The 12,150-nt window shown below is 42.9% G+C and overlaps 1 protein-coding gene across 3 annotated transcripts in view; it reads right to left on the minus strand.

Moving 5' to 3' along the window:
- Window positions 1-12,150, minus strand: part of LOC122551782 (contactin-associated protein-like 5) — a 1,118,157-nt gene that overhangs the window by 461,972 nt on the left and 644,035 nt on the right. For all 3 annotated transcript variants that reach the window (XM_087989332.1, XM_043694246.2, XM_087989333.1), the window contains one exon: window positions 9,512-9,715. In XM_087989332.1, coding sequence (XP_087845458.1) covers window positions 9,512-9,715 — 204 coding nt within the window. The remainder of the gene's footprint in view (window positions 1-9,511; window positions 9,716-12,150) is intronic.

Here is a 12,150-nt window from a genome sequence, read left to right on the forward strand (position 1 = left end):
ATGGGTCAAATGGCCTTAATTCTGCTCCTACATTTTATGATCATTATGTTGTGGCTGTTATTGGGAGCTTGCTATTGCTTAGCACACTGATGTTTCCAGGAGTCATGGAAGGTTCGTGGTAAATGTGCGCTTTCAGTTCTTGCCTGGACATGTCATGGAGGCAGGTTCAATGGAAACATTCAACAAGGCACAGGATGATTATTTGGATATAAATGATGTGCAGGGATTTGGGGGGAAAGACAGAAGATCGACACTGGGTAATATCACTGACACAAGTATGATGGACCAAATTTTATCTTTCTGCTCTGTGACAATTCTATATTTCTAAGTCTTTTGTTTTTCAAATTCACTTGTGGGATGTGGGTGTCCCTCACTGGGCCAGTATTTATTGCCCGTCCCTAGTTGTCCTTGAGAAGGTAGTGGTGAGCTGCCTTCTTGAATCGCTGCAGTCCATCTGCTCTGTGTTGACCCACAAAGCCATTAGGGAGGGAATTCCATGATTTTGACTCAGCGACTGTGAAGGAATGGAGATATATGTCCAAATCAGGGCGGTGAGCAACTTGGGGGGGGAGCTTGCAGATGTTGTTGTGGTTCCCATGTACTTGCTGCTATTGTCCTTCGAGATGGATGTGGTTGTGGGTTTGGAAGATGCAGTCTAATGATCTTTGGTGAATTTCTGCAGCGTTTCTTGTAAATAGTACACACTGCTGCTACTGAGTGTCAAGTAGTGGAGGGATTGGATGTTTTTGGATGTAGTGCCAATCAAGTGGGCTGCTTTGTCCTGGATGGAGTCAAGCTTCTTCAGTGTTATTGGAAAGTATTCCATCACACTCCTGACTTGTGCCTTGTAGATGGTGGACAGGCTTTGGGGAGTCAGGAGGTGAGTGACTCATCGCAGTATTCCTAACTTCTGACCTGCTCCTGTCGCCCCTGTGTTTATGTGGTAAGTCCAGGCAACTTTCTGGCCAATGATAACCCCCAGGATGTTGCCAGTGAGGAATTCAGTGATGGTAACACTGTTGAATGCCAAGAGCCGGTGTTCAGGTTGTCTCTTATTGGAGATGGCCATTGCCTAGCATTTGTGTGGCATGTATGGCACTTGCTATTGGTACTTGCTAGTTGCAAGCGCAAGCCTGGATATTGTCCAGATTTGTTTCATTTGAACATGGACAGCTTCAGTATCTGAGGAGGAAGACCAGAATTGCACACAATATTCTAAAAGTGTGAAACTTGAAAGGGTTCAGAAAAGATTTACAAAGATGTTTTCAGGGTTGGGGGGTCTGAGCTTTAGGGAGAAGCTGAATAGGCTGGGGCTGTTTTCCCTGGAGTGTCAGAGGCTGAGAGGTCACCTTATAGAGGCTTATAAAATGAAGGGCATGGATAGGATGAATAGACCTTTTCCTTGGGGTAGGGGAGTCCAGAGCTACAGGGCATAGGTTTAGGGTGAGAGGGGAAAGATTTAAAAGGGACCTAAGGGCAACTTATTCACGCAGATGGTGGTGTGTGTATGGAATGAACTGCTAGAGTATTCCTGATGAAGGGTTTTTGCCCGAAACGTCAATTTTACTGCTCCTCGGATGCTGCCTGAACTGCTGTGCTTTTCCAGCACCACGAATCCAGATCCTGCTAGAGGAAGTAGTGGACGCTGGTACAATCATAGCACTTAAAAAGAATCTGGATGGGTGGATGAGTAGGAAGGGTTGAGAAGGGTATGGGCCAATTGCAGGCAAATGGGATGAGGTTAATTTAGGATATCTGGTCGGCATGGAAAGTTGGACTGAAGATGACTGCTGTTCATCTCTATGACTCTATGACTATTACCAATGTCCTCCACAGCTGCAACAGGACCTCCCAACCCATTACTCAATACTCTGTTGATTAGATTCCCTACACTGTGGATACAGGCCCTTCAGCCTAACCAGTCCACACCGAACCTCCGGACTCATTTCCCTCTGACTAATGCACCTAACACTATGGGCAATTTAGCATGGCCAATTCACCTGACCTGCACATCTTTGGACAGTGGGAGGAAACCGGAGCACCCAGAGGAAACCCATGCAGACACGGGGAGAATGTGCAAATTCCACACAGTCAGTCGACCGCTGCTGGAGTTGAACATGGGATCCTCGTACTGAGGCAGCAGTGCTAACCACTGAGCCACCGTGCCACTCCAAAGCACTCCGAATAGGGACATGAACCTGGGACCCTATGATTAAAAGTCTGATGCTCTACTGACTGAGCTATCCGGGCTCTGTTGTCTTATGTGTTTTATTTTCGAATCAACCTGTTATCAGACACCTCTGGAGCAGATGGTACTTGAACTCTACCACTGTACCACACAAGCTTTTTTAACAGTTGCTTTACAATTGGACCTTTTGCTCACTGTAGAGAGACTGGGATAACCATGCATCCTGTATCTTTCACTTCAAGCAATTAATTTGACTCCTGCTTTCTGCAGGGTAGGAAAGAAAAGTTGCGGACCTGGTCATCATCCAACAGCCAGGCAGACCATTAAATTGAGACTCAATAGAATGCAAAGCAGCAGGTCCAGTGAGGTGACAGGCAATGGAGTAAGAGGTCACAAATGGCCTATCCTTTGTTGTCATTGAAGTTAATGTGGCCTTACCAAGCATAGAACTAATCGTGAGCTCACATGTTTCAAAAGCAATCAGCATATTGATTCCAACTGGCATTTATAGGTGATTGCTACATATAGTTGCTAATGAGCAGTTTCAAAACAGAAAGATGGGCTCAAATAATATTTCTGGTTTCATTCCCCATTGCAAAGGTAGAATTTAACAAACATGATTGGAGCGTACATGTGTCAATTCAAAACAATCGACTTCATAGCTTTACTCAGTATTGGCGAAGGTTGTGGTTCCTGAAAGAACTCACCAATTCGATTCAATCCCCTCCTGTTTCCCTTTAGCCCCGCAAGGTTTCCCTGTTTAAGTATTTCCACAAGCTCTTTTTTAAAGTAATCTTTAAGTTTTCAATTATTTCTAATCTGTGTTATCTAATTACAAATCCCCTTCTCCCTATTTACTTGATCAAACCTGCTGAAAAATTTGAAACACTTTTGTTAAACTATCCCCGAGCATGTGCAGTCACAATCCCAATTGATTCAATCTTTCCACGTTTCCAAAATATCCTTGTCCTTCATGTGATCATGAAATGAACTACATTTCAGGCCACACTGAGCACCCACTCAAAATCTCAGGAAGAGGTTACATGAATGCTGCTAGGTACAAAGCAGGTAAAAGGTGGACCAGGTGACTTGTCAGAATTAAAGGACAGCATTTTCATTCACTTCGCTAAATGTTGACATTGACAAAGAAACTGGCCTGATTCATTCCATCACTGGAGTATTGGGATAAGTGATGACAATTCCTCGCAGCTGAACTCAACTTTCCAGCCCAGTCCTTCATATCAGATCTTAATTCCAAGGTTTATAGGTAACACACCTCAAGTAGGAAACCTTGTTCCCCCCTCACAGTCAAATGTAGACTAGAGTTTCTCAGGCCTCTGTGGGAGGGCCCAAGAAATTCCTAAAAAGTTCCACTCCTAAGCATCTCGGATGAACTCCTATTTCAAATATTGTTTCTTTTCCCCCTCTGTCAGCTACACAACCCTCCAGAGAACCACCTCCAGTCCCTGTTCCAGTGCTCTAATTCCCACTCTCATGAACATGATAAAGACAGGGTCTCCCTTGTCATCACTTTCCACCTCATCAGCCTCTGCATCTAACGTATCATCCTCAAACACTTATGCCAACTCCAATTAGACCCCCCACCAAGAACATCTTCCCCTCCCTACTCCTTTCCGACCTCCGCAAGGACTGTTCCTTTCGCCATTCCTTTGATCGCACGTCACTTCCCACCAACCCCTTCAACTGCCCCGGCACCTTCCCCTGTAAGTGAAAAAGATGCAACAACTGCCCATACACCATCTTCCTTACCTCCATCCAGGGTCCCAAACTGTCCTTCCAGGTGAGATAGAGGTTCACCTGCCTCTCTCCAGCCTAGTCCACTGTATCCAGTGCTCCCAATAAGGTCTTCTCTATATAGGTGAGACTTAACATAAACTAGGTGTCCATTTTACTGAACATCTTGGCGGGGCTCAAAACAGCCAGTCTGACCTCCTGGTCACCGCCCAGTTCAATTCCCCCTCCGCCTCCCTCTCCAACATGTCCATCCTTGACCTCCTCCAATGCTGCAGTGAATCCGACCGCAAATTGGAAGAACAACATCTCATCTTCTGTCTGGGCATCTACAGCCCAGAGGACTTGACATTGAGTTCTCCAATTTCTAATAACCTTCCCAGCCATCTCCTGGCTCTCTTTCCAGCCCTGCCTTTGCACTTCCATCTCTCTGACCGACCCTGCCTTCCACCTACCAACTGGATTCATCGCTCCCATTGACCAACCGGGTGATATCCATTACCTGTGTTTACCTATCCCTACCTTGCCACTGCACTAGTCTCCCCATCCCACCCACCCCCTTTATCAGTAGTTCCACCTACCCCCACATCTTGCCCTGAAGGTTTTTTTTAATAGAATAGAATTCTTACAGTGCAGAAACAGGTCCTTCAGCCCAACAAGTCTACACTGACCCTCTGAAGAGTATCCCACCCAGACCCATTCCCCTATTTCTCTGGTCTGACTACTAACCTAACCCACACATCCCTAAACACTACGGGCAATTTAGCTTGGCCAATTCACCTGGGCTGCAGGAGGAAATCAGAGCACCTGGAGAAAACCTGCACAGACACAGGGAGAATGGGTAAACTCCACATAGTCATTCGCCGAGGCTGGAATCGAACCCGGGTCCCTGGCACTGTGAGACAGCAGTGCTAACCACTGAGCCACAGTGCCACCCCAAATACCCAAACCATTGGCTTCTTCACCTTCTGATGCTGCCTGGCTTGCTGTGTTCTTCCAGCCTCCTATTTGTCTACTTTCAATAGGATTGTGGCTGATCCAGCCCACCTCACTTTCCTGCCCTATCCCCGTAACCCTCGATTCCCTGACTCATCAAGGATTAATCTATCTTAGGCTTAAATATACAAAGGTACTGTTTCTACAATGGTAAGGATTTCTATAGATATTTAAGTTAAAAGGTAACAAAGTGAGTGTTGTTCCTATAAAATGTGAATGTGGGGAATTAATATTGGAAGATAAGAAGCTGACAGATCAACTGAGCATGTAATTGGCATCTGTCTTCATTTCAGACAACACAGGTAAGATCCCAGTAAATCAGAAAATGGAGGTGAGTGAGAATTCCAGGAAAATTATAATCCTCAGGGAAGTGGGACTGAAATAAATTGTTGGAGATATGGGATGATAACTGAGGAGTACTTAAAAGATGTGGCCGATAAGATAGTTGATGCATTGGTTTCAAGTTTCCAAACTTTGTTAGATTCAGAGAAGGTTCCATTGATTAGAAAATGACAAATGCAACTTCTTTATTCAACAAAGCGAGGAAGACAAAAAGTAAGAAGTTACAGGCCAGTAGCTTAACATCTTTCAGAGGCTTAGAAGTTACTGTTAATGATATGGCAGCATGAACTTAAAGCATTTCAAAGTAATCAAGCAGAGTCGACATAGTTTTGTGAAAGGGAAAACGTGTTCACCAAACTTACTGGGGTGTATTGAAGAGGTAACCTGTGTTGTGGATAAAAGGGAAATGGTAGATGCGTTGTACTTGAATTTCCAAAAGGTATTTGATAAGGAGACACATCAAAAATCATTGCAGATAATAGCACATGGTGTAGAGGGGTAACCTGTGTAAGATTGAGCAAAAATCCCTATATTTGGCAATACTAGATCAAAATCTTGGACTTACCAAATAACTTTTAAAAGTTAAAAAGAAAGGTGAGCTGGACTCTAGTCTGGGAAAATTACAGACACAGGGACAGCCCAAATATCCAATTCACACATTCTCTTGAAAAGAACAATCGACCAGGCCTAAACCCCACCTAACCCAGACTGATTGGAGCCTATGCAGATACCAGATGTTCAATATTCATGCACAGCGATACCAGACATTCCACTTAATCAAAATACATTCACACCTACTCTTAACTATTAGGAAGCCAATTGCCTCGAAAGGAACATCAGTAACACAATGTCAAGTGCAGATTTGGTTCCAAGATAAGGGACCCGAAATCAGTATAATTGCAGGCCCCAATGTCACTTGAGAGTATGATTCTCCCCTGGAACTATCTGCACAGCTATCTCTCCAGAAGAGGGATCTCAAAGAACTATCTCCCCAAGAACTATCTGCACAACCATCTCCAGCAAAAGGATCCTGACATCAGTTCCAAAACCTACCAACACAGGCCAGTTCTGTACCAGGAGAACCAACAGCAACCAACCAGAACCAGCAGACCTGAGAACTGACAACACCCGAAAACAAGGCCCCCAGGTACATCCTGAGGTGAAAACCGACCTTAAAAACCACCAGGAAGTAAGGAAAACCAAGTACTCACCTGATAAATCCAAAGCGCGTCCTATCGCAGCAGCGGACTCAGTCCAGGCTGAAGGCCTCACCATTCGAAGTCTTCATCGAGGCACCGGGTACAGCAAGCAGGAACAGTCAGCTGTATCTCAAAATTGCAGTTTTCCCCAGTAAGTGAGCTAAAACTTCCAAGATCCCAAAGTTTCCAACCTATCTAGCATGGGTGGGAGGGAAGATGTGTGGTGACAGTGCAGGTACTCCAAGGGTAGGAAGCCCGATTAAAGTTTCTGAGATCAAAACCTGTGTTCAGCTTCTAATAGTGTTGAACCTGTGTTTAATCTAATAGTGCATCTAATTACAGTCCTCTATGTAGTTAATTGTGTTAATTTCACTGTTTATTATACTGGTACGGCAGTTCAGTGGTTAGTACTGCTGCCTCACAGCATATGGGACCCGGGTTTGATTCCAGCCCTGGGTGACTGTCTATGTGGAGTTTGCACGTTCTCTCTGCGCCTGCCTGGGTTTCCTCCCACACTCCAAAGATGTACAGGTTAGGTGAATTGGCCATGCTAAATTGTCCATAATATTCAGGGATGTGTAGGTTAGGTGCATCAGTCAGGGAGAAATGTAAAGTAATAGGCTAGGGGAGTTGTTTACCCTTTGGTGGATTGTTGTGGACTTGCTGGGCCGAAGGGCCTGTTTTCACACTGTAGGAATTCTATGAATTTTGTATTTAATAAATGCAGAGATTCTTTTGCCCTGAAACACCTGTCTACTACTTTTCTCATTTCACATTTCCTGAATAGATCCAGTGTCATAACCAGGGATCTCGGGATGATTTGAACCACCTAAAAAATCGGCAAATAACTGATCACAAACAAGAAACTGACACCTAAATTGATGTGAATAGAAGATTAGCAGGCTAACAGGAAACAGAATGTAGGTAGGCACAAATGGGTCATTTTCTGGTTGGCAAGATGTAATGAGTGGATCAGTTCTGGTACTTCAACGTCTAACAACATATATAAATGAGTTAGATTAAAGAACCAAAGGTCTGGTTGGTAAGTTTGCTAATAACACAAAGTTAATAAGAAAGTGAGTTTTGAAGAGGACTTGAGAAGGATAGTTTCATGAATAGGCAAACATCTGAGAAATGGATTGCAATATGAAAGTATCCATTCCCATGCATAGTATAGGATTCCTTATTAAAGGAAGCATATAAAATATGTTGGAAGCAGCGCAGAGAAGATTTACAGGGTTAATACCTGGAACGGGTGTGTTATACAGGAAAGCAGAAGCAGGAGGAGGCCATTAGCAACATTGAAACAGGCCATTCAGCCCCTCAAGCCTACTCTGCCATTCAATAAGACCATGGCTGATCTGTGGCCTAACTCCACATGCTGCCTTGGTCCCAGATCTTTTGCTGAATAAAAAAATGTCGCTCTCATATTTAAATTTCACAATTGAATTAGCATCAACCATCATTTGAGGAAAAGTATTCCAAACTTCCACTACTCTCTATATGTCGAAGTACTTTCTAACATCTCTCCTGAAAGGCCTGGCCCTAATTCTCAGACTGTGCCCCCCTCGTTCTAGAATCTTCAACCAGTGGAAATAGTTTATCTTTATCTACCCTGTATTTCCCCGTCAATATCCTGAAGACATCGATTAGATCATCCTTAACCTTCTAAATTCAAGAGAATAAAGGCCTATTTTTTTATAATCTTTTCTTATACTCAACTGCTGAAGTCTAGATATCATCCTTGTAAACTTGTGTTGAGCTCCTTCCAGGGTCAAAATATCCTTCCTGAGATGGGGTGCCCAGATCTGCTCACAGTACTCCAAGTGGGGTCGGCGTAGGGTTTTGGAAAAGTGCAGCATATGAAGGCCATTATTCCAATGGCATTCTTGACTATTTTCTGCAGCTGCTCATGACATTTTAAAGAGATGTACACCTGAACCCACAAATCCCATACTGTTTGATGTCATGAATAAATCTTTGTCTTGAATGCACTTAATGACTGAGCTTCCACAGACCTCTGAAATAGAGAAATCCATCGACTCACTTCTGAGAGAAGAATTCCCTCTCATCTCAGTCCAAGATGGCTTGTCTCTTATTCTGCAACTGTATTCCCCTAGTTCTTGACCCCACACCCAGGGTAAGTATCCTCTGAGCAACTACTATGTCTATCCATTTCAGAATTCTGTATATTTCCATGGGATCCCCTGTCATTCTTCCAAACACTAAACAGTTCAGAACTCATCTCCTCTATCTCTTCTCATGGGAGAGTTCAACCATTCCAGGAATTGGTCCGGTGAACTTCCACTGCTCTCCCTCTGTGGAAGCATATCCTTCCATTGGCAAGGAGCCAGAACATCACACTGTGCTGCAGTTGCAGTCTAACCAGTGTTCTACATTTCAGTGCAGTACTCAAGGAATGTTAAACCAAAGTGCATGCATGGGAATGATCTCATGGCACCAAGCAAGAAAGACAAAGTGCTTCAGACTATTATTTATCCCTCAACCAACACCATCCACAAATATATATCAGGTCATTTATCGCAGTGCTATTTATGAAACTTTGCAGTGTTCTGTTTAGCTGTCATATTTTCCCACAACAATGGATACAACTCAAGTTACTCATCTGGCTTGAGTACCTGAAGCAACTGTGCAGCTTCAATTCCTTCACTGGCTGAGGAAGATCCCATCTTTTCAACCTCACCCCTTACCTGAGGCATGCTGACCCTTAGGTTAAACCACCACCCAGTTGTCTCATTCTCATGAGAGAGAGCAACTTTATATTAGACAAAGCTACAGAAGATGTTAGATAATTGTCAGCATTTCCATTCCTAACCATTTTCTTCAGCGGATGGATGAATGAATGGTTTTCTGTTGAAGTAGAGAAGGCTGTTGTGTTCACATTGCAAGTTAAAGACCAATTTCATTGCAATCTTGGTAAGATGTCACCTGGGGAGAGGGGAAATGCCCTGCACGTTTAGGGTCATGTTCCTGTTACTTTCGTGCAAGTAATGGCACCAGTGACAATACTTACCAGGTGTATTCAGGAGGCGTGAGTTCTTGCAGTGGTAGGCTATCTCCTGCTCACAGTGCTCAGCACGATCAATCATTGTCTGCAGCTGTTCCACATTGGCACTATAGTTGAACGATGCGACGTAAGGCTTGTCGTAATTGGGAGAACCGTGTAATTTGCTTTCCTTCGTGTTGTTGTGCTGAATTATGGTCCAGGTTCTGTCTTCTGTCAGAGTAATGAGTACACAATGTCAATGGAAAATAACTGTTCAATGTACAGCCTTGAACAGAAGTGCTAAATAGAAAAATCAATTGGTGTTTTACCCACGAAACAATCTGTCGTCATTATGATTAGACATCCTGCATTCGAGCTGCTATGCACTGATTTTAAACTGGAATCTACTTAATTGACAATCATGCAGCTTATAAACAAGAAAAACACATTTGTCACAATTGTCCTTTGAAATTCTACCTAGTGTGCCAACACTTAATATAAATCAATCTCCCAACTCAAGAAACATTAAGTTCAGTTTATGTTGTATTACATATAGCACTCAGCAAAGAGACATGCCTTCGGTTACAAGGTCTTGATGGTATTTATGCTCCACAAATGTCTCCTCCCAAATTACTTTGTCTCACCCTATCAAGGTGCTTTTTCTTTAATTTTTTTTCCTCCTTCTGTATTAATTTAATTTCTCCTTCAATGTTACTTGTCTCAATTACTGTTTATAGCACCACGTTTCACATTTACGACCACACCGAGAAAATACAGAGCTCCCAAATACCTCATTGGCTTTATCGGTGAAAATCTTATATTTCTGATCACCAGTGTCGCATTCACCCATAAAAATGGAAACAGTTTCTTTGTCTACCTTATCAAATTCTTTTCACATTTTGAAGACCTTCATCCAGGTCATCCCTCAGCGTTCAGTTGACTCAAGAAAAAGCCTCAGCCTTTTCTGATAGTTTAGCCGATAATTACTAAAGACTTGTGGTCCTGCACTAGGCACACCCCAAACCAAGTTGCTCCAATACAGTTGAAATACTCGCATCTATCCAACAACATGGAAAATTGCTCATGTATGTCCTGACCACAAAACGTAGGATGACTCAATGTGGCCAATTACCGCCCCAATACAGTGATGGAAGGTGCCATCAACAGTGCTATAACAAAGACATACTTAACAATAACCTGCTCACAGCTTGGGGTCCACAGGTCATATGCAGCTGTTGATCTTATTATTCATTTTGTCCAAACATGAGCAAAAGAGCTGAACTTTAGACTGAGTGGTTTCCCCATTGGAAAGGACAAGGGTAGCACATGCATGGGACCCCCAACACCCACACGTTCTCCTCCAAGTCACACGCCATCCTGATTTGAAACATATTACAGGACCATTGGATCATAGGAACATGAATAGGCCATTCAGCCATTCCTGCTTGTTCCTCTATTCACTGAGAACATGGTGAATCTGTGGCCTAACTCCATGTACCTGAGTTTGGCCCATATCCTTTATTATCTTTGCTTAACAAAAGCGTATCTATCTCAGATATAAAACTAATAACTGATCTAACATCAACTGCCATTTGTGGAAGAGAGTTCCAAACCTCTGCCACTCTTTTGTGTAGAAGTGCTTCCTAACATCTCTCCTGAACAGTCTGGCCCTAATTCTGAGACTATGCCGCTAGTTCTAGAATCCCCCATAGCTTAGCCACCCTGTCTTTTCCTGTTATTTTATTGAAGATTTCCATCTGTTCACTCCATGATCATCTAAATTCTAGAGAAAACAGTCCTATTATGTATAATCTCATCTCATAATCAGTGAACCCCAGGTATCATTTTGTAGACCAATGTTTATTTTTATATATTATAATTTCACTATCACTGTTTTAGCAAGGAACTCTTGAGATATTCAAAATACTACTATTGGCGGCATATCATAGTTCAATTATTATGTAGAGCATAGACCACTGCTGGGATTAAGCATAAGGATGCTTGTCTTAGATAATGAGTAGTTTATTGCATGATAGCAATCGGTACAGTTTACATTAATGATGAGGCATAATTACAAAGGATTTCTGTCAGCTGCACAGAATGGATCTGTTCCCTTTGATACTTGTGCAGAACTGAGTTGTATTCACCCAAAGATGATGGGACAAATTCAGACTGAATGGAGCTTGATGTGCTGTGAACATTAATTCCCCTAGAATTTCCACCTTATGAAACAGTCACTGGAACAGAATCCTCCCCAGTAGTGAAGTGAGTGTTCTTACACTGCAAGGACTGGAGCATTGCAAGAAAGCAGCTCATGACCACCACCTCCAAATCAATTAAAGTGAGGCAATAATTGTGGCCCAAGCCAGGGATTTTCACATCCTGTGAATTATTGTTTTTTTTTTAAATCCTAGACCCTCTCAACCCTTTTTGGTAATATGGAAACCAGAACTGAGAACATAAATATGGTCTAATCAAGATTTAAAATAAATTTTGTCTAGATCTTTATTTTCAAGAGATGCAGGCACTGCTGTCAAGGACAGCATTTATTGCCCATTGCTAACTGGCTTTGAACTAAGTTGCTTCTTTGGCAATTCCTGAAGGCATTTAAAAGTCAACCATATTCTTCTGGGTTGGGAAAAGTAGGCTTGACTTCATTAGGATAG

Source organism: Chiloscyllium plagiosum, unplaced genomic scaffold (assembly GCF_037043375.1).
Source record: "Chiloscyllium plagiosum isolate Xiang-an unplaced genomic scaffold, Cpla_swu_hap1 HiC_scaffold_7, whole genome shotgun sequence".
In the NCBI taxonomy this organism is placed as follows: Eukaryota; Metazoa; Chordata; class Chondrichthyes; order Orectolobiformes; family Hemiscylliidae; genus Chiloscyllium; species Chiloscyllium plagiosum.